The following is a 27498-nucleotide window of genomic DNA, read 5'->3' on the forward strand; positions in this document are numbered from 1 at the left end:
TTAGCTTAAAGAATTAACCCAAGTTGTTTTCAACGGAAATATGCGAGTTGTTTTGATAAATGATACAAATATAGTACATGTACATATGATAGAATGTGTGTCGGATGATCATTGTATTTGGACATTGTGTATGTAACCTAGATACATCTCTCAGTGTGATTTGATTTGAACATATTTTATTGCATTATATATTACAATGGGATTGGGTACAAGTTATAAAAACTTAATTCGCCCTCTCCCTACATGTTAAACAACAAATACAATATTATTGCAAATACGTCTCAGTTTGTACTTATACAATAAAAAATTATTAATAATAAATAATTAAATCAGTGTGAATACACTTGAACTATTGATGAACAGAATATTAAGTGAATTAATTTTGAATTCTATTCCATATTTACCACACCTGTATATTGTGGACCAGCCAATAATAAAGCGATGATAAAAGAAATCAAAATCATGACCATCAACTTCTTGCCTTGACTTTAAACAATAAACAAAAACCTAAACTGTATGCTCCTTGCAATATCGTACCCTTTAGAAACCTGTTTATATATTTCACCGGTAGATATCATTATTGACAAAGAAAATAGTTGCACATATACATGTATCCTCCTTGGGGGGGGGGGGGGGGGGGGGGCAAATTATAAGCAACCCAACTAATGCAAATGTATATTTACCATCAATAGCAGCAGCTCTATCATTTAAACGACCAGGGACAAACGCTTGTACCATACCATTGTATATATGATGATGTCGAATATCCATTATAATATGATCATGTGTTTATGAGCTTCAATTTATATTTGTCATTCAGTTCGCTGTAACAGCTTTTTGATACCAATTATGTTCATCAATTTCAGACCTGAGAGATGTAGTAGGAAAAAGACTCCAACCCTGGACCATGGAAAAATAATAGGGTACTTTGGATTTGCAAATATATCTAATTGTTTCTTTAAGAATTCAAAATTCAGTTTTCTTATTTTCCACCCATTCAAACATGTACAAATGTTTAGTGCACATCTCTGAAGATTTCTAGGATATTTTCCTATTTACAGTTACTGTCAATAAGTAAATTTGTGATAAAGACAGATAAAATGAGATGTTTACCATAGATATGTGCATAGAGGATAAACATGATAAGACCACCGTTTTTAACACACGCAATTATCGGGGATTCTGTTAGAATGGTTGTTCCCTCTTGTACAATGAAGGAGTAAACATGGCCGCCGACTGTGAACTTCCTGACTTTGCGTCAAGTCAGTAATTTGAATGAGTAAAATACTGTGAAATAATGCTGGCTTTGGAATTCTTTCAATCCTTCGATTTTTTAAATTCAGTATTTGTAGTATTTAGAATTTCGAATCAAATATGCTTTCAGTTATTGTTTGATGTTCTTCCACAAGTATACTGTATGAAATCATGAAAACCGTTTATAATTTTGTATGGTGATTCTCTCTCTCTCTCTCTCTCTCTCTCTCTCTCTCTCTCTCTCTCTCTCTCTCATATATAGATTCATAACCACGTACATAAAAATAGCACAGTATGTATTTTCGTCTTTGTCTTGTCTCCGCTGTTACTCTGTAGATGAATAATACAAAGAGAAAATGATTTTGTAATATTAGTTAATATCTTATTACAATACAGATTTAGAGCAACGTTACATATGTACACTAGAATCGGTGATCATAACTGTTTCCAAATGAGTCGTGATCTTATACAAAAAAGCTTATTTCTTCTTGACGGCCATAACTCATAACCGAGGAACGTGTCATAATTTGGAATCAATATATGATATAGACATGAGGGAAATCTTATTAAAATTTGTTGTCACACCGAGAAATGACATTTTATTGATTCATACACACGCAATTGTTAAGACTCGGTCGTGTGTAGCTCTAAGCTGACTCTGAAATAATCGTAACATTAGGGAAATTTCCTTCGTTATACCATTCGGGTTATCAGGGTGTTCTGCGTTCAATAGTCATACCCCGATCAAAAATTGGTTCCGAAAGCTGCATACACTGCAATATTCATTATGTTAATTATAGAGAGAAAAAAAAAACACATTAAAATACAAATCATGAAAGATGTGCAAGATGCATATGAAGTTGCATCACGCATAATGGTGCAAACGTGACCTTATAGAGACGCAGAAATACGAAAATCTTCCTTTCTTTACATCCCCCCATCTTTCTTGTACTCAGTTGACAGTGTTATCATAACGCACTAATATTTATAATCTTGGGTTTGGAGGAATTCGTTTAACGTCTCTTTACGTGTCAGCTTACAGCAAATACTATCGATATAATTGCTCGTTAACAGTAAAATTTCCACGGTTTCGCCACATCAGACGATACTGGACATGAGATCAAAAATCGTATTTTTTCTAGATATATACGAGTTGATTTGATAAGCCGTTTTGAAGTTATATCAATAACAAGTTTGTCGGACATTAAACGAGAGTTAGCAGGCCGATCCCGATCATAAAATCCGTCGTGGTCGCTAGAATTCAATGGACTTTGAAATGGTGCCACAGCCGATTTAACGGATCTAAGATGGATAGATCTCGCATGTGATGATCGGTTTGATGAAAGTTGAGTCCAAATTAAATGCACGTGCGAGAAATGGACGTAGATCCAACGGTATCACCACGATTCTTATGAAAACATATTATGTTTATATCACGAAGAAAAAAGTGTCTTATATTTTATATTTTTAAGGTGTTTGAACGCAAAGAAACTAAAATTAAATGAATTTATTTTAAGAGGAGACATATATTTTTTCATTTTTATATTTGGTTGTTATTATTCCTTAAATCGCACAATTTATTTAAAATTCCGATAGATAATTTACTTTGGGTCAAAATCAAATTTATAAATCAATCGGTTTTCCTTTATAATCATTTGGATTTTGAAAGCTTTGTATCAGTACCCTCGACAGCTGCGTACATTGTGATAGTGCAGTAGTTTTGCAACACGCTCATATTGCCATTTCATGGTCAACGGGTTTCCGAGAAAAAAAAATGAGTTCAAAGATTAACGAATTTAATTTTAGTTGTATTTTTCTCCTATATTTTTTTTTCATTTGTAAAATGTATTACCAATTTTCTTTGGGGCAAAATTAACCTGCCACCTATTTAGATATTGGAAATCGGCAGGGAAGATAATTTTGCGTTCCGGCGGAGGAATTTTATAAGGCTAATTCTGACCATTCCCACTATGTAAACGCAGTAATTGTCAATTAGTCCGGGCTATAATTTACTCCACTAGTGATTTTGGCGATAGTGTCATCATCATTTGTTATTCTCAACAAAATGTGTATGTACATTTTTTATTTACATAAAGATATATTTAATATTAGAAAAAATATCTTATCTTTGAACCTTTTTGCAATGCATCAACATTTAATATAGCCCAGTAATATTAAAAAAATATATACCATTAATATTTGCTCTTAACAAAATGAATCTTTATATAATAATTTACAAATATCTTTAATGTTTAAGTTTTTAACTCTGGTTGCAGGTGACTGTATTAGAAACGAATTTAGTCATATATTTGAATTTTTATCGAAAACTTTAGAATTTCCAAAGTAACGGGAAGTTTTTACGCGTGCAGATGTGGTCAATCAAAATAAACACCTGCATCTAACAAAGCAGGAACTAGTCAGAAATAGGCTCTAAATTTCCGTATTCGGTAGATAACATGCGTATATAAGATAGAAAACCCATACGTGGAAATAAGAAGCTGGAAGCGATTGTTCTGCTATCGTTGTCTAAAGCTTACCGGGATGGTGCGATTTCAACGGGTGGTACTAATTAGTGAACTAGGGGGGGAACGGTGGGGGAGGATAGACTTCTTTCCGCCTAATGACCGCTAATCTAAGCATGTGCACTGTTCTCGTAACGCTGATAATGGAATAATTGTGCGTAAAATGGTACACAAATATGTGTAAATTTGTTATATAACTTGAACGATGAGCGCCGAAGCACTTGAATCAGACGGAACATTTAGATATATCATAAAGTCATAAGAACAAAGAACTGATGGAATTTCACCGGCTGTTTTATTCTTATATGTTAATGAAATGTGCGCTGGATTAAATTAAAAAAAGGCGACAGAAATACAACATATCAATAATTTTCAATCGAATACAATTTCACGTGCAGCATTTATTTTCCAAAAGTTTAATTGCCGAAAAAGACATAAAGTCTGAAAGGTTTAGGTTGTCTATAGATATGAACAAAAGCTAAAATGATCACGAAAAATTAAGGAAACAGAAAGGCATTTTCTTATAAAAGAAAGAGAAAGAACTGTAATGATGCTTCATGCAGAGTTTGGGACTCTTGGTCTAATTATTCGGAAATTGTGAATGAGATGGTGTGAAATGCAGGAGGTCTTATTTGTTTGGACACCGTCACACGGCTGGGGTACCAAACTGCGAAATGAATTTCTTAACGTTTTGATTTTACGACATTACGGAAATCTTTATTCTATTATTAGTAGTTTCGTCATGCACGAGTGACTTGGCGCGTAGTATAAATAGTTTTTTATGCGTGATTTTGGTCATTGCGACGTTCGTTACAAGGTTGTAAGGAGTTGTGAACGTATATCAAGCATAATTCAGACGGATCTTGCGCGCGCAGGTTTTCTTGTTAATCAAGAAAAAAGTATATGGGAACCTTCACCAAAGCTGGATTGGTTGGGATTCGAGTGGGATTTAATTCAGGGCGTTATTAGTATCCCTTTTAATAAATTAGAGAACCTGCGCACCAAGATAAAATGTATCAAAATTAAAAAACATGTGTCAGCCAGAGACCTAGCTTCAATTGTCGGCAGCATAATTTCTTTCAAATTCGCTTTAGGTCCAATTTGTCAAATGTTCACAAGGAATTTATCTATCCTAATTGCTAAAACAGCTTATTGGGATCAATCTATACAATTATCAAAGTTAGAATCCGATGAATTAGATTTCTGGTTTGACAACGTGTTGCGTGTACCGAACAGAGTTATCTCTCCATGGTTCCGCATTCCTGATCGAATGGTGTTCACTGACGCAAGCGATTATGCTGGCGCTGGCGTATTGTTGGAATCAAACAAAGAGTTTTTTCATACAATGTGGAACGATTTTGATAGAGAGCAAAGTTCAACATATAGAGAATTAAAAACTGTTGATTTGTTTATGAAAACATTTTGTCATATGTTGCAAAATAAATTTATAAAATTATATTCGGACAATCAAAACGTTATAAAGATTTCACAAACAGGTAGCATGAAACAAAATTTACAGTCATTAGCCTTTTCTATTTATTCTACATGTCTGGTCAATAATATAGAACTTTCTGTGGCATGGATACCCAGAAAAAACAACGAAGAGGCGGATTTTTATAGCAAGATTTTTGATTACGACGACTGGGGCGTACACCAAAATATTTTTCATTATTTTGATCAAGCTTGGGGACCTTTCACATGTGACGTTTTTGCAAGTTCTTCAAATTTCAAAGTTAAAAAATTTTATTCTCAATTTTGGACGCCGGGCAGTAGCGGCGTAGACGCATTCGCTTTTGATTGGGCTCAAGATATGAATTGGTTAGTACCGCCTATTAATCTAATAAGCAAGGCAATAAAGCATATTATTCATTGTCAAGCAAAGGGTGTGTTAGTGGTGCCGAAATGGAAATCTTCAGTTTTCTGGCCAGCTATTGTTGACATATCAGGAAATTTTCGATGGTTTATCAAACAGCATGTTGAATATGAAAAACCCTTACATTTTTTCTGTGCAGGTTCTGACAAGAATAGCATTTTTGCAGCCAATAAATTCAACAGTAATGTACTTGTGCTGAATATAGATGCTACATAGCGAGTTTTGGAGGACTGTACTCATTATCGTTATTGATTGTATTATATGGTTTTAAAACCTAATTTACATTGATGAATGACTGTGCTTTTGAAAGAGATGACTGTTTCTCTTGTTTGTATATACGTTTATGAGTGGAGGACTGTGCTCCCAAAGAGATGACTGTTTTCTCTTGTTTATATATTAACATATGAAAAAGTGAAGGACTGTATCATAAAGAGATGACCGTTTTCTCTTGTTTAGATTTGTATATATTAATGGTATTATTGTATTGCCAAATATACGTTAATCATATTTTTTGTTATTTTATTTTAATGTCATAATTAATCAGTTATTATTCTGATGTATTTACAGACATTGCATAACCGTCAAGGCCACTGGCAAGACATCTTGAAGTTTAAACAACATCCCCAACTTGGCGTTTTTGTGAATCTCTTGCCTGGTGTTATTAAAAGTGCAAAGTCCAACGCAACAAACCAAAAATATGATGGTTATTTCAAAAGATTTAAAGTCTGGTGTCTGCAGCACAATTTTCAACCACTACCAGCCTCAGTAGCTACAGTTTCCCTTTTTCTGACCAGTCTTGTACAACAACGAGTGTCATCGTCAGTGCTTGTAACGAACGCACCTAACCTATTTCATTTAGTTGTTGTTTTTTGAATTAGACAAGAAAAGATTTATTTTCGGAGGAGTGAAACGAAGGAGAAAATAAATTGTCGCGCAAACTGGTAATTTCGGACAAAAAGACTTAATCATTATATATTATCGACACTTGGGCTTGTAATTATTTGTTATTGATTCCTAAGTTTGTTAGAAGAAATTATATAAGACGGACGGCGACGATTTTTTTTCCTTTTTTTTTCCCTTAAAAGTTAAAATGAGAGCAATTTTCCCATCAAAGCAAAGTCAAATATTTACATAATGAAAAATAAAATGTATGTAAATAGTTTTAGACAACGGAGTAAAATTATAACAATTATAACTCTTTGAATTCGTTCTATTACTAGGAAGTCGATTTCAAAAACATTATTTGCACATCCCATAATTCAAAACAATTTCATTTTTTATTTGCCTTTTACACCTTTTACACCACACCATGGGAGAATAGCAGGTTCGTGCTCTTTCTCTCTCTCTCTCTCTCTCTCTCTCTCTCTCTCTCTCTCTCTCTCTCTCTCTCTCTCTCTCTCTCTCTCTCTTTTTTAATCATTTCAATTATTTCTTTCCTCTCCTGCAAATAATCTTTCTAGTTGGATATTCAAATGTCATAAAATAACGCGCCAATTTGCCTTTGTAAACAAATGAACAAGATAATACCCAACTTGAAACAAAATGACATACAATTGATTATGAAGTGTTAATCTGCCTGAATCGTCTTAGTTTGTGACAATGCATGCCATCCTCGGACACCCTCCCAGCTAAGTTTAACCCAGCGGTCTCCACAGACGCTTCTAATAGCCTGCCATTCTATTCTACTTTTGGACGGGTCTTAATTTTTAGGACAATTTTCGTTCTCTAATTGCCTCACTTTCCCATGCCGAACAAACTAATTTTGATGAAAAAAAAAATCAAAAGAAAAAGAGTGATATTCGACAAACCACAGCAATTTATTCTATAAGAATGAGCTACATATGTAGCTTATTGAAATTAAAACGAATAAATTTATCATATTTTTATAGTTTAAGTGTTAAAAATTCAAACCTGAAGATTTCTTGCTTTTTTGAAAAAAAATTGTTTTCTTTTCCCCTTCTTTTCTATTTTTTTTTTCATTTCTGCTATCTATTTTCAATTTTTCTTTTTCAAGAATAGCCATTTTGAAAATAAACCACTGATGGGTTTTTTGTTACAATGTATCTTTTTTGTTTAGATAGTAAGGGAATTAAATAACACATTCACACGTAAAGTGTTTTCAAGAACCATGCACTCCGACGATGTTATCGGCTTAACGCGTCCTCATTAGCATACAAGTCACGCCTTCCTGAATAATAAGCCCCGCCTTGACCGCTATATTGATCCTATCACAGATAAGGAAAATTGATAAATAAACTTCACTTGTCAGTCAAGGCATTTTCTTCCAATCGAATAATTTTCGCTACGAAATATTTCATGGGGTCAAAATGTTTACTCTAACTCAGCAGTGAGCGTCAGCAGTTCCCCAAAATCTCAGAAGTAAGAACAGTAGGGGACTCCCAAAAGCCCCGATGACAGAAGGTTTATCTGCCGATCTCAGTGAGTCTAAAATATCAAACAACACCGGGGACCGTGTTCACCAAACACATCAGCAGCAGGATCGCTTTTTAACAAACTCGATTTTGTGTCATTTTAACTTTTTTTTTTGAATGAAGTTTTCGCGATCAACCGAGTTGGCATAGACTTTAGTGTATTCCAAAAATGATCAACCCCTTCATGGATTCCAACCCCCATCTACCACCGGGGGCTCTGAAGCTGAGCCCACCTCACCACATGAACGATGGGGGGTTCGTTCACGGACAATCCAACCAGTTCAGTCCCCCATCCAGTGGATACGGGGTTCCCCATTCTCATCACGTGAGCAGCTACTCGGCCCGGGAGTTCTTACTACGGCGGCCAGACATCTCTATTCCGGGACACGATGCCAATGGGAACAGTCATTCGGGGATGTTCGGAGCCACGGCGGGGGCCTTCCACTCCCATCCCTCGGAAACATCTAGTCACATGTTACTATCTGGACTCCATGAGTCTGCCCACTACCCCAGCAGCCATCATCACGTCAATGGACGGTTTGGACTTCATTCGGACATGTATTCACGCGCGGAGCAGTACAACCAAATTGCACCCCCTCGTCATGACCATTTCCCGACCCCTCAGCCTTTCAACATGCCCCCCATGAACGGAATGAACCCCATGAACATGGGAGCCCATGGACCGGGAGCCTTTTTCCGTTATATGCGGCCTCCAATAAAGCAGGAACACACGTGTCTTTGGATAGAGAAGGACCAGTTGGAGCCGAAAAAACCCTGCAATAAAGTGTTTTCGACTATGCATGAAATTGTGACCCATTTAACAGTTGACCATGTCGGTGGGCCCGAGCAGACGGACCACGCCTGTTACTGGCAAGAGTGTGCGAGGGATGGACGCCCGTTCAAAGCCAAATACAAACTTGTCAACCATATCCGAGTCCACACAGGAGAGAAACCGTTTCCTTGTCCGTTTCCGGGATGCGGAAAAGTGTTCGCGAGAAGCGAGAATTTGAAGATTCATAAAAGAACACATACAGGTCGGTACCTCATGAAATAATTGAAAATTTCAAAGTAATAAAAACAAAATTTAACAAATAAACATTTTTTTTCCGATAAATATTGAAAAAGAATTTTTCCTACTTAGAAAATTAATTTTATTTGTTGGATATCGATTGTATCAAATATAGATATTTATTTAAAGAATGCTTAACTTTTAAACACTGCTTTGATATATGGTATTATCTAGATGTTTAATATTTATTTACCGATCTTAATTAAAAGACCTTGTGTGTGTTACCTCGGCTAATTAAACAACATTTCCGGTTGACGCCGATTAAAATTGTTTGTATGTAAACTCATCTTTTGTGCATAATCTGACAGTGGTCGAAAAAATTCACACGTTCTTTAATTGTTGTTTCACAAGTCTTCTATCAATGTTTGTTTGTTTACATTCAAGGAACGTTGCGCAAATTTATTTACATGTTATTTACAGCGGAAATCGAAGTGGATTTACATGATTACTTGCGCGGGAAAATCCCCCTGGGGCTCTGTAATTAGTTGAAAGTTAAATTTTCCATAAAACCCTGTAACACTATTATAAAAAGCGAGGAAATTGAAAGTTTAAACTTGTATACAATTAAATACTTGGATGGTCAATTTTGTCGCTGTAAAATTAACCCCCGCTTACCATTGAAATATTCCCCAAGGGTTTTTTTTTCTGCCGCGCAGTGTAATAAAGGTGTTTTATACTTAGAAAAGCTTATGTCTTTATCAGGTAACCCTTGTCCTAAGTACTGTATGTTTAAATATCGTTTTTGTCCAGGTGCAATATTCATTTATAGACCATCAAAGTATGCAGTAAACCCCCCTATTCACATAATTAAGCCGAAGTGTCCTGCTAAACACATCTATGATGGAGAAAAGGGCCCAGATAAAAGTAGATTTGAATAGTTCGAGTTCTGGATTTGTAGTTTGGGGAATTCTTACTTCTAAAACATGTGTCAATTTAATGTTTTTTGTGAATTAATCTGCAGAGCAATTTCCCCCCCCCCCCTTTATTTACACTTAGAATTAGGAAACGAATATTTCTCTCTTTTTTTTTCTCCCATATTTTCAAAAGTTTTTTTTTTTTTTTAGAGTTTCTTGTTAGTGAATTTTAAATTTCAAATTTGAATTTATTTAAAAAATTCATAACAAATTAGAACGCAGGTGTTTCAAAAAATGCATCAATAATTGCATGTCATTTAACGTTTCATAAAACATACTCTTTTATCAAGGACAATACCATTATTTAAATTCATTCAAAAAATAATAATATTTACTTTAAGCTGCAAAATGCAAATACAATCAAATGTCACAAGAAAAGTTACGGATGAACAGAAAAAGACTGTTATGTCCACAACATCTTATGCGAAATATTTACGGCCCCAGATCCACACATTTATAGCTATTGGCCTCTTTCATTGCCTCCGAACTTCAGTTTCCGATTTGATCCCCAATAACACTCAAACGATCTATCACTTGATAAATTACTAAATGATAGTCCCTAGCTTCGGTGCCGTTGTAAAACTCAAGTTAAACAAATTGAAAAATTTGCGTCTGTGCAAATACTTGAAAAGAGCCATATAAAAGTCGCCAATTGAATGTAGATGGATTTCATTACAAAATGGCATTAGGCTGTCATCTCAACAATGCTGTGAACAAACTTTGGAATATGATCCATGCATCTTGGTTGCACCTTTAAAAAAGGACCCTTAATTGAGATTGAATATATTATGAAATGAATAGTAACTTGATTTGAGTGTTTAGAAATGGATGCCTTAAAGGGGAACGTTTTAAGGTTCTCGAGGGGTGAAAAGGACGTTTCAATGGGTAAATGCTTGGTACAACATGTCCCTCTTCAGTCTTTGTTGTGATCGATTAGAGGTCGTTCAATGAATTCACACTGCTAAAAAAGAAAACCCCAGCTGCACCCCGGCATATGTTATCCTCGGTAACTTAATACTGGTATACAATATCTCTTTTTTAATGTTATTACAATTTCAAATTTCAAAAACACGGCTCACACTGACCGCCATTCGCATCTGAAATGCCAAAATAAAAGAAAATCTCCCTCCGTAAATGAAATCCCTTGCTGCAGATAATCCAGCCCTCTTGACATGACATTTGGAATAATCTCTGTGTTGATAATGTTCAATTATAAAGTCCTATGAAAATAAAAACCCTTCAAAAACTGGAGCTGAACACCGCCATTAGGGTACTAATAATCTTTAAAACCGTACCGTATGACATCACGAAACCCGTGATATTTATCTATAAAAATAATTCTCACGAATATTAAAACACAGAAGGTATTCATTTAGGAAGTAGTGTTGCAACCGTAAGAAAGGGGAGGGTTTTACAAGATGTTATGTTTTAAAGTCACTCAAAATGCTTCTTGCAGATCATTTTATATCCACTTTGTAACATCTATTCAACATATTTCACAGTTTGTTTTCATTTTCAAAAAGCCATTAGTAGATATCCGAAACACAACACTTGAAAAAGTGTTTTGTGTGTATTTGATATTTGTTAACCCAGTCCGTCTTAATAATTACATTTTAGTAGAATTCTAAATAAAAACAAAATGTTTGTGGATAGCATAAAAAAAGTCACCCACTTTACATCAATGACGATTCATTAAGATGAATTATCCCGATACCTTTAAAGTTTTTAATTTGAGAAACCCAATAAAATTCTCAGTGTGATTATTGACCCTACTGATTGAAGAATGAAAATATTTGTATTTGATTAACTTATAATCAGGGGGCCACAGCGTGTATTATTGACAATAAACACTATTGAGTCCCCTGTCAATATCACTCGTTTAATAATAAACTGATTCCAGACACCCTCATCGAAATTACACCATATCCATTTATATGGATACAAAAATTATATTTCCAGGTTTTCTACATACCTTTTTTTCTATATATTCATGAACTTATTTACTAATTCTTGTTTCAAGCTTAAGATTTTTTTCTATTGATATAAATATTATTCTATGTGATTTTTTATTTTAAAAAAGTGAAGAAAATTTTTAAAAAATTGTAACACGGCCCTTAAAAAAATAATAATAATTTCTTTTTATTTAGTGGAATAATATTTAAAATCATGATATCTTGAACACTGATTTTTCATGTGATCACAAGGAAAACTCGAATAACTGACATCGAAATTAAACGCACATGCACAGACTACCGTACCAGTTGATTGTTAACTAATTATCTATTAACCCCAATCTCCATCATTACAAATTATCTACCCTGATAGAGTGTCCCATATCAATTTATAAACCCAAACATTTCACCAGTGTCAGAACTACGCCGGGACATTATTGATGTACATTCGATATGGGCCGGATTTCCTCGGCCGTAGGAATCTTATCGCCGAAACTAAATGAGACGGCGAGGGCTAATGAAGAGACTGAGGGTTGATAACAGTCCACGGCAGGGGTCAACGAAATATGTAGTGGCCATTTTTACGGTGGGGAGAATATGTTAAAATGATTATTCCGGCCAACGCGGTATCAAACGGCGCGAAAGAAACTGAACTGCACAGTATTTAACAGAAATAAAATAAATGGCATGTTGTTGTGACATACTTGTTATTAACATCCTCTAGTTAATTTTTAACGAATTCTGTTTAATTATTTTTTAAATGATCAGATTTTTTCCTGAAATTTAATTTTATACTTAAAAGAGAATATAAATGTTTTGGAATAAAATAAAAATAATAAAAAAGAATCTGTTTCAGAATCAATTGGTTGTCTTTTCAGCGTGAAATATATTTTTTTTCTGAAAACATTTTTTTAAAAAACCATTTCCGGATTATTAAATTAAAAGATAAAAATGAATATTTTAAATCAATATGAAATATGTAATTGAAATTAATGGTTACGAAATTTGTATTTGACTTATCAACCATTGCCTATTTTTCCTGCAAATATATCTTTGACTTCAGTGTTTCCGCTAATAGCTGCACTTGTTCAGAGAGACAATAATTTCTACTCTTCGCGATACTCAATCGCTGGTGTATATACTTGAAGAAGAGTAAATCGTTTCCCCTCCACTACACTTTACGCCTGTTACATGTGCTTCTGCACCGCCTGTAATTGTTCCTATTGAGAATTTGTTTTCATGTCAAAACCATGTTTTTATCTGAGTGTCAGAAGATTGAGAAAGTTGCTAAACAAATTAATTGCTGAGATGATAAGTTGCTGTCAAGAGCAGACAGCGAGAGAGAGTGAGAGGAGAATAAGGCAGAATAAGAAAACAAAAGACGTTGAACAAGGATAGAGTTTTCAAGAGGAATTGGATTTCTCAGCTTCTTGAAAAATTTAAGAGGAAGATTATTTAAGATATATGACTAGGTTGAATACTTAAATAGTTATCATAATTTTTTCGTCATTTTTATCTTGTAGGTGAAAAGCCGTTCAAGTGTGAATTTGATGGATGTGATCGTCGATTTGCAAACAGCTCGGACCGGAAGAAGCACAGTCACGTGCACACGAGTGACAAGCCTTACAACTGCAAAGTTAGAGGCTGTGACAAAAGTTACACACACCCTAGTTCCCTCCGAAAGCACATGAAAGTCCACGGGAACATCTCCCCGAGTATGGAAGAGAAAGATTCCGACGACAGTCATTCTGACGGTGAAGCCCCTCCCTCTAGTCCGCCATTATCAAAATCCCTTCATACTCCGATCCCGACCAATACCACCGGAACCGGAAGTTCACAGCCGCAGCAACAGCAGCAGCAAACTCCGCCCGTTTCCTCAATGTCGAGCCCGACCTTGCCACACGAAGTAAATTCTAGTCTTCCCCATAATAACACAACGAACCTTAGCGAATGGTATGTCTGTCAAGGAACGAATGGACCCCCGGGATTGAGTGTTTCTCACACGAGCGAACAATCAGCTTTGGGCACACTCGGCCATCTTCAAAATCTACAACCCCCTCCAATACTTCAGTTCTCTTGAGAAATCGATCATTGGTTTTTTTTTCTTTCACCTTAAAGGACTTGTCTAGATCATCGGTGTTAAAACAAAGACGATCATACCCACCTCCTGCAAATAATTCTACACCTAATGATCGATATTTGTTGATTCTTGGGCAGGTATGCGTTCTCTGTGTTTTGAATCCTCAAGCTTTCTTGATCGGGATCGGGGGATTATGAAAATGATTTGAAGACGTGACTTATCAATGTGTAACTTACATTTCTACTGTTTTAAAGCGACCGAGGGGAACGGATTCTCACGAGTTCTCCCCCAGATGTTCTAATCTACAGATAACTATATATTTGTATTAGGTTTTAAGTTATTTTCACATTTCATGGTATTGTCATTAATCAAATTATACACCTGTATAATGATAAATGAACATTGAATAATTATACCCATGTATAACATGGTAAATAATGTAAATAAAATTCCTATGAATATAGATCTATACAGTTTAGATTTTTTTTTTAAATTTTGCCTTGATTGAGAATTTTGACAGAGTTCTATTTGGAAAAAATCTTTGAAGTTCATTTTTACGATAAATATTCTATTTATTTAAAAATTTGTTTAAAAGAATTATTTCTTTCAGTGATTGAAATACATTTATTTTATTTTATGAAATAAATAATAGATTATATCAATCTACTATTTCCAATTATAATATAAAAAAAAATAGAGCTTGCACTGTTCTAATTATATATAAATATACACAATTTTTAAAAAATAAAATATTTTATTTGCACAAAACTGATTGACTGTTGTGCAAGCACTTGACTTCGCAGAATAAAAAAAAACATCGTTTCAAAGTAAGAGTGTGTCAACATTTAATTTTCTTCAACTGAGCATGCAATGTGTGCAGATAAACAAACAACTTCTAGATCTTTGCTCCTGCGCGGTGCCAACGGGGCCTTTCTTTTGTTTTTAAGTCAATACCCCTGTCGCTTCAATAAATTACTTTTCCTCCTCTTGTCTTGTCGTAGTCAATAGTAAAGTCTTTAAAAGTCAAATTGTTACCAGACATTCGATTATTTCGTTTTTGTTAAAAATTACGAGTTAAGTAATCAAATATCTCTGTCTGTGTGTCGCAGTCCGTCTCTTGTGAATCCATTCATACCGCCCTCCATTATCTATCATTCCGTCTTTTATAATGTGCGGACTTTCCCCTTCTCCACAGGAAATGTTGACTTTCGGCATTACAGTTAATATTCAACTACTTTTAAGAACGTTTTCATTGTGTTCCTGGGGTTTTTATGAATGAATTCATTCTCCCCAATGTTACACGTTGGTAATCTAATTTTGAATGGATATATAAGAGGGGGAGAACAGAGGACAACAATGGCGCTTTTATGTGAATTTTCTGAAGGTTACTGCATCAGCCCCTGCAATATTTAGATGGGAAAACAACCGTAACTCGGGAGGAGGCATACCTAATAAACAAAAACATTCACTTCTCAAATTATTTTTATGGACGATCACTTTTACCAACAATATCCTTCACATCGAATACACTCCCAACATGTAACCGATTCAGGTAATAAAAAAAGTTGTAAGAAATATAGCAAATGGACATTTATTATTCCTAGGGGTTAATTTGATTCCCAGTCCTTGATAGGATTAGAAAGCTAGAATTATTGAAATAAAAACGATTCATGCTCGACTTTACAAACATGAAATAGTACTAGAAAACCCAGCGTCAAAAAGATATTGCAACAACCACGAAGTGTGTTAAAAACCAGTCGTATAAGAAGAAGAAGATGTGATATAAAATCCATAACTTCTGCGGTTTCATTTAACAAACATAAAGAATGAATTCTCTAAACTTGTTCACCTGGACTTAAGCCTGTATTCCGCCATAGAAGATTCTGACCCATTTGTCGCCGCATGGACATTAAAATTTCTATACTGTATAAAGAACTGTCTGCACAAGTCTACAGCAGGCAAATGGAGCAAAATAATTTACTGAATTAATTTTGGGGGTTTTCTTTATAGACTTGGGGTGTATTCATGTAGACATCTTCCGATGCGTGCGGGGTCAACAATTTACAGTTAGAAGGGGGTTTTGAAAATTTTATTTTTGAAAGTAAAGTTCTTCTAATTGTAATTTGAAAATAATGATTGAATGGGCTTGTGGTGAGAGAGAGAGAGAGAGAGAGAGAGAGAGAGAGAGAGAGAGAGAGAGAGAGAGAGAGAGAGAGAGCAGAACTTTATTTTATATATACATATTTTTCGTTCGAAAATTCATTTAGTACTCTGATTTGAGAAGAAAGATACGCGTCGCGGGTTCGACATGTACAGCTGTCCAAATTTTTTCTTTGTACGAAATCATTATATTTTTGACTCTGCATTTTATGTGTAGGATGGGGATAGAGATAAAAAGTGTTGATATACTTTAGCATTTGTGTATCGAGTTATTTAGAGATTCTAAATGTTTTAATATGATCTGTTAAAGACTTTATGATGGAGAATATGAAGAGATAAGGTTAGCGCCAACTGTGGCTTTTGAGATAGAATCAACGGTGTTGTGGCAATCTAAAGCCATCGACAACAGCTGTAGATATACAAAAAAATGGACCTCGCATACAAAGATATCGGAATCAATTTTTGTATGTTGGTGAGATATATACATTAGTTTTACATTATAATATTCAGTCGAAAAGTGCATTCATTTATCAAAGAACATGGTTTGGCCGAAGACCTCATGTATAGAAATGTATATGCTTATGAGAAATTGATGACATACACTGGATGTATAACTAAAACAATGCGTAGAAAATATTACTCGATGCACAGAAATCCCAACGAATAAATCATAAAAAATTGACCATTTTTTTTATGAACATCTTGTAAACATGATAAAATAGTGGAGCCCGGTGCCTAATTGTTCAATTAGGTTGGTGTATTTTATGGAAGGGATAATTATTAATTTGTGAAGGAACTATTGTATTTTCTTTCCGATTTTTACGTGTTTGTGTCCAATTTGCATCAAAATTATTGGGTTTCACTTCCTCTTTCTTAATGGTGTGAGCGATCTTGCTGTAAAATTTGGGCGCGTGTCCATCAAACGTAGACCTATAATCAAAACGCGATGCAACACCGTTTTTCAGATGTTAATTCGAGAGACACTTTGGACAAAAGAATGGAAATTGAGAGAATTCGATTTCTTTTCAAAAGATCAAATCTTATTAAAATCACAGCATGCATGTCTCAAGTTTAGCAAAAGTTTTCAAAAATACACGTGCGAACTGTAACCGCTGTGATTGGTTGGATGACGGTCCCGCTGGGGTGCGTTGTCATCGCTGCTCTAATAACCCGGCTGTAGATCACTCCGCCGCCAAACGTCAGTGATACGTCATACTGGTGTCATTATTTAATTACATGATATTTTATTCGGCAATATTATAACTTAATTATTTTTTCTCTCGAAAAATAGAACACCCCTTTTCAAAAACACAACACAATGTGTTGGAGTCATAAATGGACCACCAATGCGAAATTTATTTTTCTATTAATTGGCTTCTATCGTTATTTCTGAATATATATCTCCATCACGCACCTATAAAGTTTCAAATATTTGGATTTAACTCATTAATGATCGAGTAACATGGAGCTAAATAAACAATTTTTAATGACCGACAGCAGGTGTAAAAACGCGGATTGTGTCAGCATCACAGAGCGCGTGAAGCCGAGATGCCGTTATCTCCTTCTCCAATCGTGTTCCCGGCGATTTCCCCGCGTTTCCTCTGTTCTGGCCTGCTGAGAGCTTACCGGGTTCCGCAGTAGTTCGGATCCATTTGAAACTCTACTCCATCAAAAGAGGATATAAAGTCAAAGCCGGCATTTATGAACAGTATATTTTTAATGCTTGTGGTTTCCCCCCGTGTTTTGCTATTATAAAGCTCGAAAAAAGAATATAAAAAAAGAAAATATTTTGTATTACAACCGTGTATAAGAATTTTTTTTATAACATTGGCAAAATCTCTTCCTTCCTAGGATTTTATTTGATAAGCTGTTTTAAATTATGGTAACACATTTATGCAACTGCTTTTATTAATTTTGTAACATAAACACTGGAATATAAATGAGAAAATAAGTTTTAAAAAAAAAATACAAAGACGGTTAATGGAATTGTGAATGCATCAATTTTTTCTATAACCTCAGATGATCAAATAGAATTAATTTCTTCATTTATCATTTAAATTATCAACTTCTCTATTATAATCATCCATTGTTAATTGTTCTTGGGTTTCAACAACGTTTATTTACAAAGATGCTTGTTTAGTTTTAACATATGGTGTACATCCGATGTGCACGCATGTGTACCTATAGTGCGTTGTACACATACATGTACCCCTTCGTATGTGTGAATTTTGTTGTTGTTGTTTTATGTTCAGATAGATTGCTTATATGGTAATTAACGTGCTTCCACTATAATAACGTGGATTTATAAGTTGTTTCTTTATAGCAAAGCATTTCTATGAACAGGCAATGACAGACAACTAACCCAACAGATCCGCTTTAAAATTTCAGATATAACAATTTTCGCCATAAACTGTCATTTAATAAAAAAAAAAAAAACAATAATAAAAACATTTTGACTTTAAAATTTGAATATTTTGTTATGTTTTCATACAGAGCTTTTCTTCGCAAGGAGATAAAAATATATTCTAAAAATTGCCACAACCATCCAGCCCTCTTGAAAAAAAAATCATCAAGCAACATCCTCTGTGACATGCGCCGTCAAGTATATGATATTTTGACCTTAGTGTCGTTTCCACATTACTAAAGAATAAACACATGGAGAGATTTTGGGATTAGGCCATGCAAGTATTGAAGATAGATTTATCTAAATGTAGGAATATACGGCCCACAAATACGTGCATTTAAATATTTCTAAAGCTATATAATATAGAAAAGACTGTAACCATCTTATGGTTGAAAATATACTCTTAATATTACGTCGGTAAGGTGCAGTTAAAACAAAACGTTTTTATATATTACACAAGAAGCAGAAAAGGAGATTATATGAAAAAAATTACAAAAATGGCAACTGTCAATTTAAGGTAATAGGAATTACAGTCTACAGAAGAAGAAAAAGATATGGATTTTAATTCTGCAATTAAATGCGTCACTGTCTGATTATAGATTTTTGTTATTTTCATATCTAAAAACAACGTCTTCCATTGTTTAATGAAGTCCCACAGGCGCTGTAACTGGCGCCATTGACAAAATCGTCCACTTTTACCACTCCATAGATACCCGTATTTCCCGTAGAAGGCGGTGGCCTGGCAGACAATTCATTTAGACTTCAATTAAAACATTAATGCGATTTCGCTGTAAAAATCACTCAGGTCGAAGGCCTGTTTTCTTCGTGTGTCAAAAAATCATTCACGGAATTATAGACATATATTGAAAACATATTCCTCCCTTCAGTCACGGGACATAGTTTAATATGTCGGTCGTTGTTGGATGCGCCTGCGTGTCTCGCTACCGGATTAACGCACAGGTTTCAATGCATACAAATGGCCATCGCGCCTCGCGAGGACCGCGCTTTTGAAAGAGAAAATGCATCGCGTTGACACTCAATTCTTTCAAATCATACAGACAAGAATATGGTTTACCAAAATGCTTGTGTGTATAGAAATCGGGGCGATACTGTTTTCATTTCGTTGGTTTTTTTTGGAGGGGTCTATACATGACTAATTTGCAAATCAAAGCGTAAAACTGCATCCTTCATCCGTCTTCGATCATTATGAATCCCAGTGGTTCCCTGTTTTGATAGCATCATTGGGGTAATTCAATGGAAACGCCCACATTAGTTAAGATTTCACAGGGCTCTTTATCACACAACTGATTTGAATACCAGCAAAATTTACATATTTATTGTACAATTTTATGCTTAAACCATCCACGATGGTTTTTCTGAACAAGGGAGATAATCAATGCAAAAATGCACGCTTAGATTTTTTGTTGCGGGTTCCTGTACTGCAAAGAAGAGATTATTTTGTATGGAGTCAACGAGAATCTGACAACGTCGTCTTTTTGTCAACAAAAGTACTTGACTTTTACAGAACCAAGTGGCAACAATTCAAACACTGCCCAAAGAAAGAAACTAGCGACTCCTGCCTGATAGACCCCTTTTGTGTGACGATTTGGAGTAGTTCATTAATTAAGCGTTTAAAAAAATTGAAGACGCGTTCTCCTTACTGACACAAAACTTTATATTTTTTTATTTTTCCGCGGGGAATCAATTAACACCGAGTTAAGAGGTGTGGTCAATCTGTCAATTGAATAGAAAGAAGAACAAATTAATTCTGAGAGAGAAAAAAACTCTCCAAAACAAATCAAAATGAAACAAAAGCACTTTTCGCTCTAATTATTTTTCTGAAAGAAAATGGTGAGTAATCAAACTAAAACTTTCAATAAAATTGACCAAAAATATATAACGTTTAAAAGATAATAAGCCACTGGAACAAGTACCGTTTAATCCGAATTGACTCGGATGGATTTGATTATTAGTATAACGTTTTACCATAAGGACCACGTCGACCTTTAGCAGCAAACGGTAGGGGACCTAACCCTGATCATCTCACTGAGGTATTTATGCGAAAAATCATTTATCATGACCACGGACAATGTCAAGCTTCAAAGACCATTTTTTGGGGAGTTGGGAGGACACCCTTGGTTTTTTCATCAAACGCGATCGCTTTTACATTAACCATATTCCATAATTTATCATCCACATAAATAAATCATGGAAGCGTAGAACGTATATTTATTCTTTGTTTTCTTCTGTTTCTATCTTGTTTTTATTAGTGTTTTTATTTTTGTACTAATCTTGACGTAGTACGATATTTTTATTTTTTATTGTTTTTTTATGGTTCATGAAGGTCTTTAATGACTCCAAGACTAGGATCTGATAAATTCTTCCTCACTTTTTATTTCGAAATATATATTTCTGAGGGACAATTAAAAGGCAAACACGGTATCAAGCTTCCAAAAAAATAAGGGATATTTTCACGACAAATTTACTTATATTGCTTGCAATCATACAATCATATATCTGATAATTTAATTTCAATAGACACCCTCTGATAAACAAAATACAGAAAAATGCAACAAGAATGCCCGATTAGATTAGGAAGACTCAAGGTAGGACTGAAACCAGAAGGCGATCCCCCGTCAATTTGGTCACAAGGAGTCCTCTGTTTCGAGCCACGCTGAGCAATAAAATGGGGCTTCTGGGAGAAACATTAATATGTTTCTGGAGAGTTTCTTGTCAAGACTGTTAATTTATTTAAAAAACAACATTCTATATCTTGAATAATTTGCAGACAAGGAGATGGCGACGAAAATTTGAAAATGAACGTAGAATGTGCGCGACCTCCGGGGAGCTGCTAATATGAAAACACATAAATCCCAAGGGGAGACTTGGACGCAATGGTTAAATTCAGAAGTTCATTAACTTTTCCTAAAAAAAAATGTCGTTTAGGAGAATGCTAGAGTATAAAAAACCTGTTTGTTTCTCACAGATACCATGCAAAACTATCAATAGTTATTCATGAAATATTGAAAAAAAATTATGGACACCGAGTTTTAAAATTATTTTTATCGGGAAAAAATTTAGGAAAAAGGACGCGCCAAAAAATAATTAGGGTGGACAATATACCTGTTTATCTTGCCAAAGTTCTAAAATTGCACGCATATTGGGAACAGTAATTCTAAACAAATACATGTATCAGGAATTTTTTGCTTTTGAATTCATTATTTTTCTTTTTAAATGATATATAGATTTCTACACACCTCACTGTCTCTAGTTTCTTCAGGTGGTCCTTTTCTAAATTAATTTCAACATTTCAAAAGTAACTTTTCCCTTTATCCTTACATACATTTATCTTATTTGCAAAACAAATGTGTGAAACCTTTGAAGTCCTCGTCTTTAAAGGTGTTAAATTTATAATTTGATAGTCATATAACATTTTCTGTTCACATATATATATATATACTGTGAACAAACGTTTTAAAGATTTTTAAAAGCAGAAAAATATATTCTTAAGTTTCTAACTTTAAAGTTGATGTAGATATACATTGCTTGAAACTTTTACCGCGTCAGTTAGTACTTAATAGAGATCACAGTGAATTATCAGTATCCCTATAACCTTTGATTTTCAGGGACACAATTTTAACTACATGTACGTTAAAGAATCAAGAATATGTTTTTGATATTTTTTTTTTTACATGTTGTGTGTATATATATATATATATATATATATATATATATATATATATATATATATATATATATATATATATATATATATATGGAAAAGTTCATCATCATTTTGTTATTAAGGTGGTATGGGACACCTCCATATATTGTGACGTAGTTCGTATCGAAATAAACAACATTTTATTTTGATTATAGTGTACTTTAATCCACATTAGTATTGACAGGTGTCCCATACCACCTTAAATAATTCTACTTTGTGTTTTAGTTCATCATTTCAAAATCAAACAGAGCCTGCAGACACATTCAGGGTAAAGAGAGTTGACAAAAAATAAATGTTCATTGTGTCACAAAGATTTTTCTGAAAACGAAGACCCTTTGTCGCAAAAACGAACAATACAAAAAAATAATAATGATAAAGAACCTTCATATATTATCTATACTTGAACACTTTTCATTTGCAATTGTGAAGTCTTCATACATATTATGGTTTTTACTAATCATCATTTATATAATATTTACTTATGTTATATGTACATTTCAAATTATTGATTTCAATTAAGAATTATAGTCTAAATTATCACATATGCTGAAATATTTTTATTATTTGCAATGGCGGAATCTCGTAATATATATTGATTTTTATTAACCATTATCATTAATCACAATTTATTTAATATTATTATAAATAAATCATATTACTATATTTATTGATTATAATAAATAATCCCTCTATTTCACTGATTAATGATTTTTTTCCCTTGCAATGGCGAGGTTTCGGTTTCAATGTGTATAATCATGATTATCAATTAACATTTCAATTAATGATACATATAAAACAAAGAAAAAATTAACTTTCATATTAATTTTTTCATCAGCGGAAGTGTAACCTGGAGACAGTTACATTGTTACTGCGGACCTCGCTTTGGGCCACTGGCAGTCAGCGAGATCTTATAAAGATGTTTCAAGTTAAAGAAGCCACCTCCAGCACACCAAACGTTAACGCTACAGAACACCCACAAATACTCCGAATAACAAGATACCAAGAGGATTCTGATATAAAATCGGGTAACTGATAAAATTGAAGGCAATATATGAGTTATTTTGAGCTCTGTATACTTAGATATTAAAGATTTTTTTTTATTTTTTGAAGTTTCAATTTAAAATACATCATAATGACGTAAAGCAGACACATGACCTCATGTGAGCGCAAAAAGATAACAAATTAGATCCTACCAGATTACAAAATTTCATATCTATAGATACCGTATATAAAAATGTTCAACGCGAACAAAATATTATATCATATTGTTTCTTCTTCAAAAAATTAATCTTCATTTTTGTAGAATATTTTTTCGACACGTATGTCGTCTGCTTAATTTAACGTATTTGACATTATTGAATAGGAATATATATATATATATATATATATATAATAAGCGCAAACATTGCAATAACTCTCAAATTGACATATACCTGCCCATAGTGAATGATAAAGATATACATAAAGCACAAAGAAATTCACCTTGTTGGAACTCCACCTCCGCCCCGGCCGGGGCTTGAACTCACGACCTCTGGAACCCATTCTCCTAGCAGTGAGCGGCCACCGCGCTAACCACTGGGCCATCTAGGCAAGACAAAAATCTTGCTTTCGATGACGAAGGGAACCTAGCGCGCTGGTCGCTCACTACACGGTCGTTTGAGATACAGGTGGAATGCAGTTAAACGACAATTTGAGAGGATCGGGACGATACACATTGCATAGATATATACATATAATAAGCACATATAATACATATAACAAGGTGAATTTCTTTGTGCTTTATGTATATCTTTATCATTCACTATGGGCAGGTATATGTCAATTTGAGAGTTATTGCAATGTTTGTGCTTATTATATGTATATATCTATGCAATGTGTATCGTCCCGATCCTCTCAAATTGTCGTTTAACTGCATTCCACCTGTATCTCAAACGACCGTGTAGTGAGCGACCAGCGCGCTAGGTTCCCTTCGTCATCGAAAGCAAGATTTTTGTCTTGCCTAGATGGCCCAGTGGTTAGCGCGGTGGCCGCTCACTGCTAGGAGAATGGGTTCCAGAGGTCGTGAGTTCAAGCCCCGGCCGGGGCGGAGGTGGAGTTCCAACAAGGTGAATTTCTTTGTGCTTTATGTATATCTTTATCATTCACTATGGGCAGGTATATGTCAATTTGAGAGTTATTGCAATGTTTGTGCTTATTATATGTATATATCTATGCAATGTGTATCGTCCCGATCCTCTCAAATTGTCGTTTAACTGCATTCCACCTGTATCTCAAACGACCGTGTAGTGAGCGACCAGCGCGCTAGGTTCCCTTCGTCATCGAAAGCAAGATTTTTGTCTTGCCTAGATGGCCCAGTGGTTAGCGCGGTGGCCGCTCACTGCTAGGAGAATGGGTTCCAGAGGTCGTGAGTTCAAGCCCCGGCCGGGGCGGAGGTGGAGTTCCAACAAGGTGAATTTCTTTGTGCTTTATATATATATATATATATATATATATATATATAATCATCCAAGTCAATCTTAATTGTTATTTTCTGGATACGTTCAATATAATGATCTATAGTGCCTGTAGTATATAAATTTCATAAGTTTTATTTTTGCAAATTTGTAATATAGAATTAAATAAAATCTTGGGGCTGGGTATATATAAGAGAGTAAACATTAAAGCAAAGAAAAAAGAGTGCGGACTATTTAAAATATATTTTAAGCAGATTTTATACTAAATGCTGAATGAAATATACATATTTGATTATGATATCACAAGGGTTTTAGCATAATCATCTTCCTGTTTGGTCTTTGCTCGTGTAAAAGCGGGTCTGGGTTGGATTTTTACCCATGGGTTCAAAACCGGGTCCGTTTTTCCCATGTTCGCCTTTACACGAAAGTGCAGAAATTTAATAAACATACATCCAATAGATTTTCCACAAGTCTCAATGTGACTCAAAAGTTTACATGTTTTATAATATTACAATAATTATAATGTTTTCGATATGTCATAAGTAGATAATTAAAATTGGTGCTGTAGATTTGCTTTAAATTCAATATACATGAGCAGTAGCATTAACTTTGTATGCGCTTTCTGTTGTTAAGGAATTCCTTGCTTCTTACATATTTGTACTTTATATTAATAAAAGAAATTTTTTTATGTAATTATCATTTATATATTTCAATTCAAAAGTTATGTAGAAAAAAGATATGGAACTTCAAAAAGGATAAATGAAAATATAAAATTACAATATTCTTTTATTAAAAATTTCTTAAATAAAAATCCCTTTAACTTATTGCATTAGAAGATACACCGTTCCTTCTTTTTGCTTCATCCTTTTTGGAAGATTTTTTTTTTGCATACGTTTTGCTTGAAATGCATGTTTTGTTTTCTGCACATCCTGAGTTTAAAACTATACCATCTATCATGGTTCTGGTCTATGTGTTTATTTCAAATTACTTTGTTTCATTTTTATTCACAGTCGGACTAATTACTCAAAATTGAAAATAAATCTTATACCCCTAACTATCAAGTTTTCTTTATGTTTATTATAGCCTTTGGATGAGTAAAAAAAATGCACTTTTTAATGTTTCATTAAAATCGCATAAAAGTAATATATGTGAAGATAAATTGGATATACATTGTATGATTAAAAATTTAGGGGCTTTAAAACATTATTTTGAGATTACTGTTGTTTTTTTAATTTTTTAGAGGATTGTCTCTTGTTATCATTTTTTTCTTTGGGGGGGGGGGATTTCGGGTTAATGGTATATTTGTCATATATTTACCAGGTATAGAGGAAAACTCTTTCATTGAACATGTCCGCTCTCTGGGTAACCATTAAGGTAGCGCTGACTCAGTGCTTGATCCCGGACAGGTCACTCACTTGTCCGGATTACTGGATATCACCCTTGGCCGTGGATTCTCACTTAGTCATTTTATTAGAATGCGACCAGTCCAATTGACAGGTTAATCTTGAAACAATGCAAACAATACGATGCCACTTCTGAAATTAAACCGACTTTAAATATTTGCCCCCTTTGCGCGCTGCGACACACGTGAACGGTGATAACTGGGGCTAGTTGTGACAACTATGTCATTAAAAGTGACCACTAGTGAGAATAGATCGACACTTTAAGACATTGTTTGTCCAATTAACAGCTAGTTCAAATTCACTAACCAGCTACTGAGCCCCCAAAACGAGGCTCGATTAGATAAAAGCTACTCATTTGAATCCCCCCTAGTTCATCAAAATATCTCAGAAGATGGTTTTCGAAATACCTTGAATAATTCCGGAGTAATTGTATCAAGTTTCTCATTTAGAAAGGTTATGAGTATGAACCTTGAACTACATATATAACTTTTTGCACTTCAAAAATTACTATGAAACTTAATGTTAAAAACTCCTCCATAATCTGTTTATTTTTTTTTCTAAAGTATATAGTTAATCATCGGAAGCACGACTGTTAATAAAGCAGACGTGAATTTCCTATATACACCCAGGATTCCCGCCAATTTTAAGGATTATGTTAATTCACAAATTATATCCACAATTCCCTATAATAACCACGAGTCGCGTATTAAATTGAAACGTTGATTTATATTCTCGAATCCCCGCCGGGATGACGTGAAGTATGGCGTACAAGTGAATTGTATAGGCAGACATTGTATGAAGAAGGGGCTCTGATACAGTTTCTTGTTTCCGCGTACACATGATACAGCTGACACTTTTTTTTCAAAATTTTATGACCAAATTTCACATTCTGTCGTCAAATATATATTTATCTCTTTTGCACATTCACAGATAATTTAACACTTATTTGACCATGCAAGCATTATTTTTTCCTAAAAGGTATATGACGTCACTGAAAAAAAATTGGTTGATTCAAATTTTATTATTAACAGATTCTAGCAGTCGAGAGACTTGTGAACGACAAATACATGAGTTGTAGATATGGGCTCTTCTATCCATTAATTAATTACATTCATATTATTAATCGGTTTTGTTATCTTTCATTAGAATGGGATGAGATAATAAATAAAGCGAACAATATGACATCGCAACAGGTATCATATGCGCAACTTCCGGTTTCCTACGACTCATGTCACTTTTCACCCTGTGAAGAAGATAA

The 27498-nt window shown here is 34.2% G+C and overlaps 1 protein-coding gene and 1 long non-coding RNA gene across 3 annotated transcripts in view; both read left to right on the forward strand.

Annotated features, from left to right (window-relative positions):
* LOC128181693 (uncharacterized) overlaps positions 1–23418 on the forward strand; it is a 26719-nt gene extending 3301 nt beyond the window's left edge. For both annotated transcript variants that reach the window (XR_008243346.1, XR_008243347.1), the window contains 2 exons: positions 867–923; positions 23220–23418. This is a non-coding gene — a long non-coding RNA (uncharacterized LOC128181693). The remainder of the gene's footprint in view (positions 1–866; positions 924–23219) is intronic.
* Positions 7981–14561, forward strand: LOC128181692 (zinc finger protein ZIC 4-like). The gene is made up of 2 exons (XM_052850180.1): positions 7981–9115; positions 13540–14561. Exons 1-2 carry the CDS (start codon positions 8251–8253, stop codon positions 14094–14096), a joined length of 1422 nt encoding a protein of 473 aa, XP_052706140.1. The 5' UTR covers positions 7981–8250; the 3' UTR covers positions 14097–14561.
* Positions 23419–27498: the final 4080 nt, after the last annotated feature.

The sequence above is a fragment of the Crassostrea angulata genome, chromosome 4, assembly GCF_025612915.1.
Source record: "Crassostrea angulata isolate pt1a10 chromosome 4, ASM2561291v2, whole genome shotgun sequence".
Lineage (NCBI taxonomy): Eukaryota > Metazoa > Mollusca > Bivalvia > Ostreida > Ostreidae > Magallana > Magallana angulata.

Bases quoted from the DNA above. Each gene is read 5' to 3' on its own strand.
- LOC128181692 (XM_052850180.1), top strand. From the start codon at position 8,251: ATGATCAACCCCTTCATGGATTCCAACCCCCATCTACCACCGGGGGCT. The intron at 9,116-13,539 runs GTCGGTACCTCA...TTTATCTTGTAG, and splicing joins TCATAAAAGAACACATACAG to GTGAAAAGCCGTTCAAGTGT.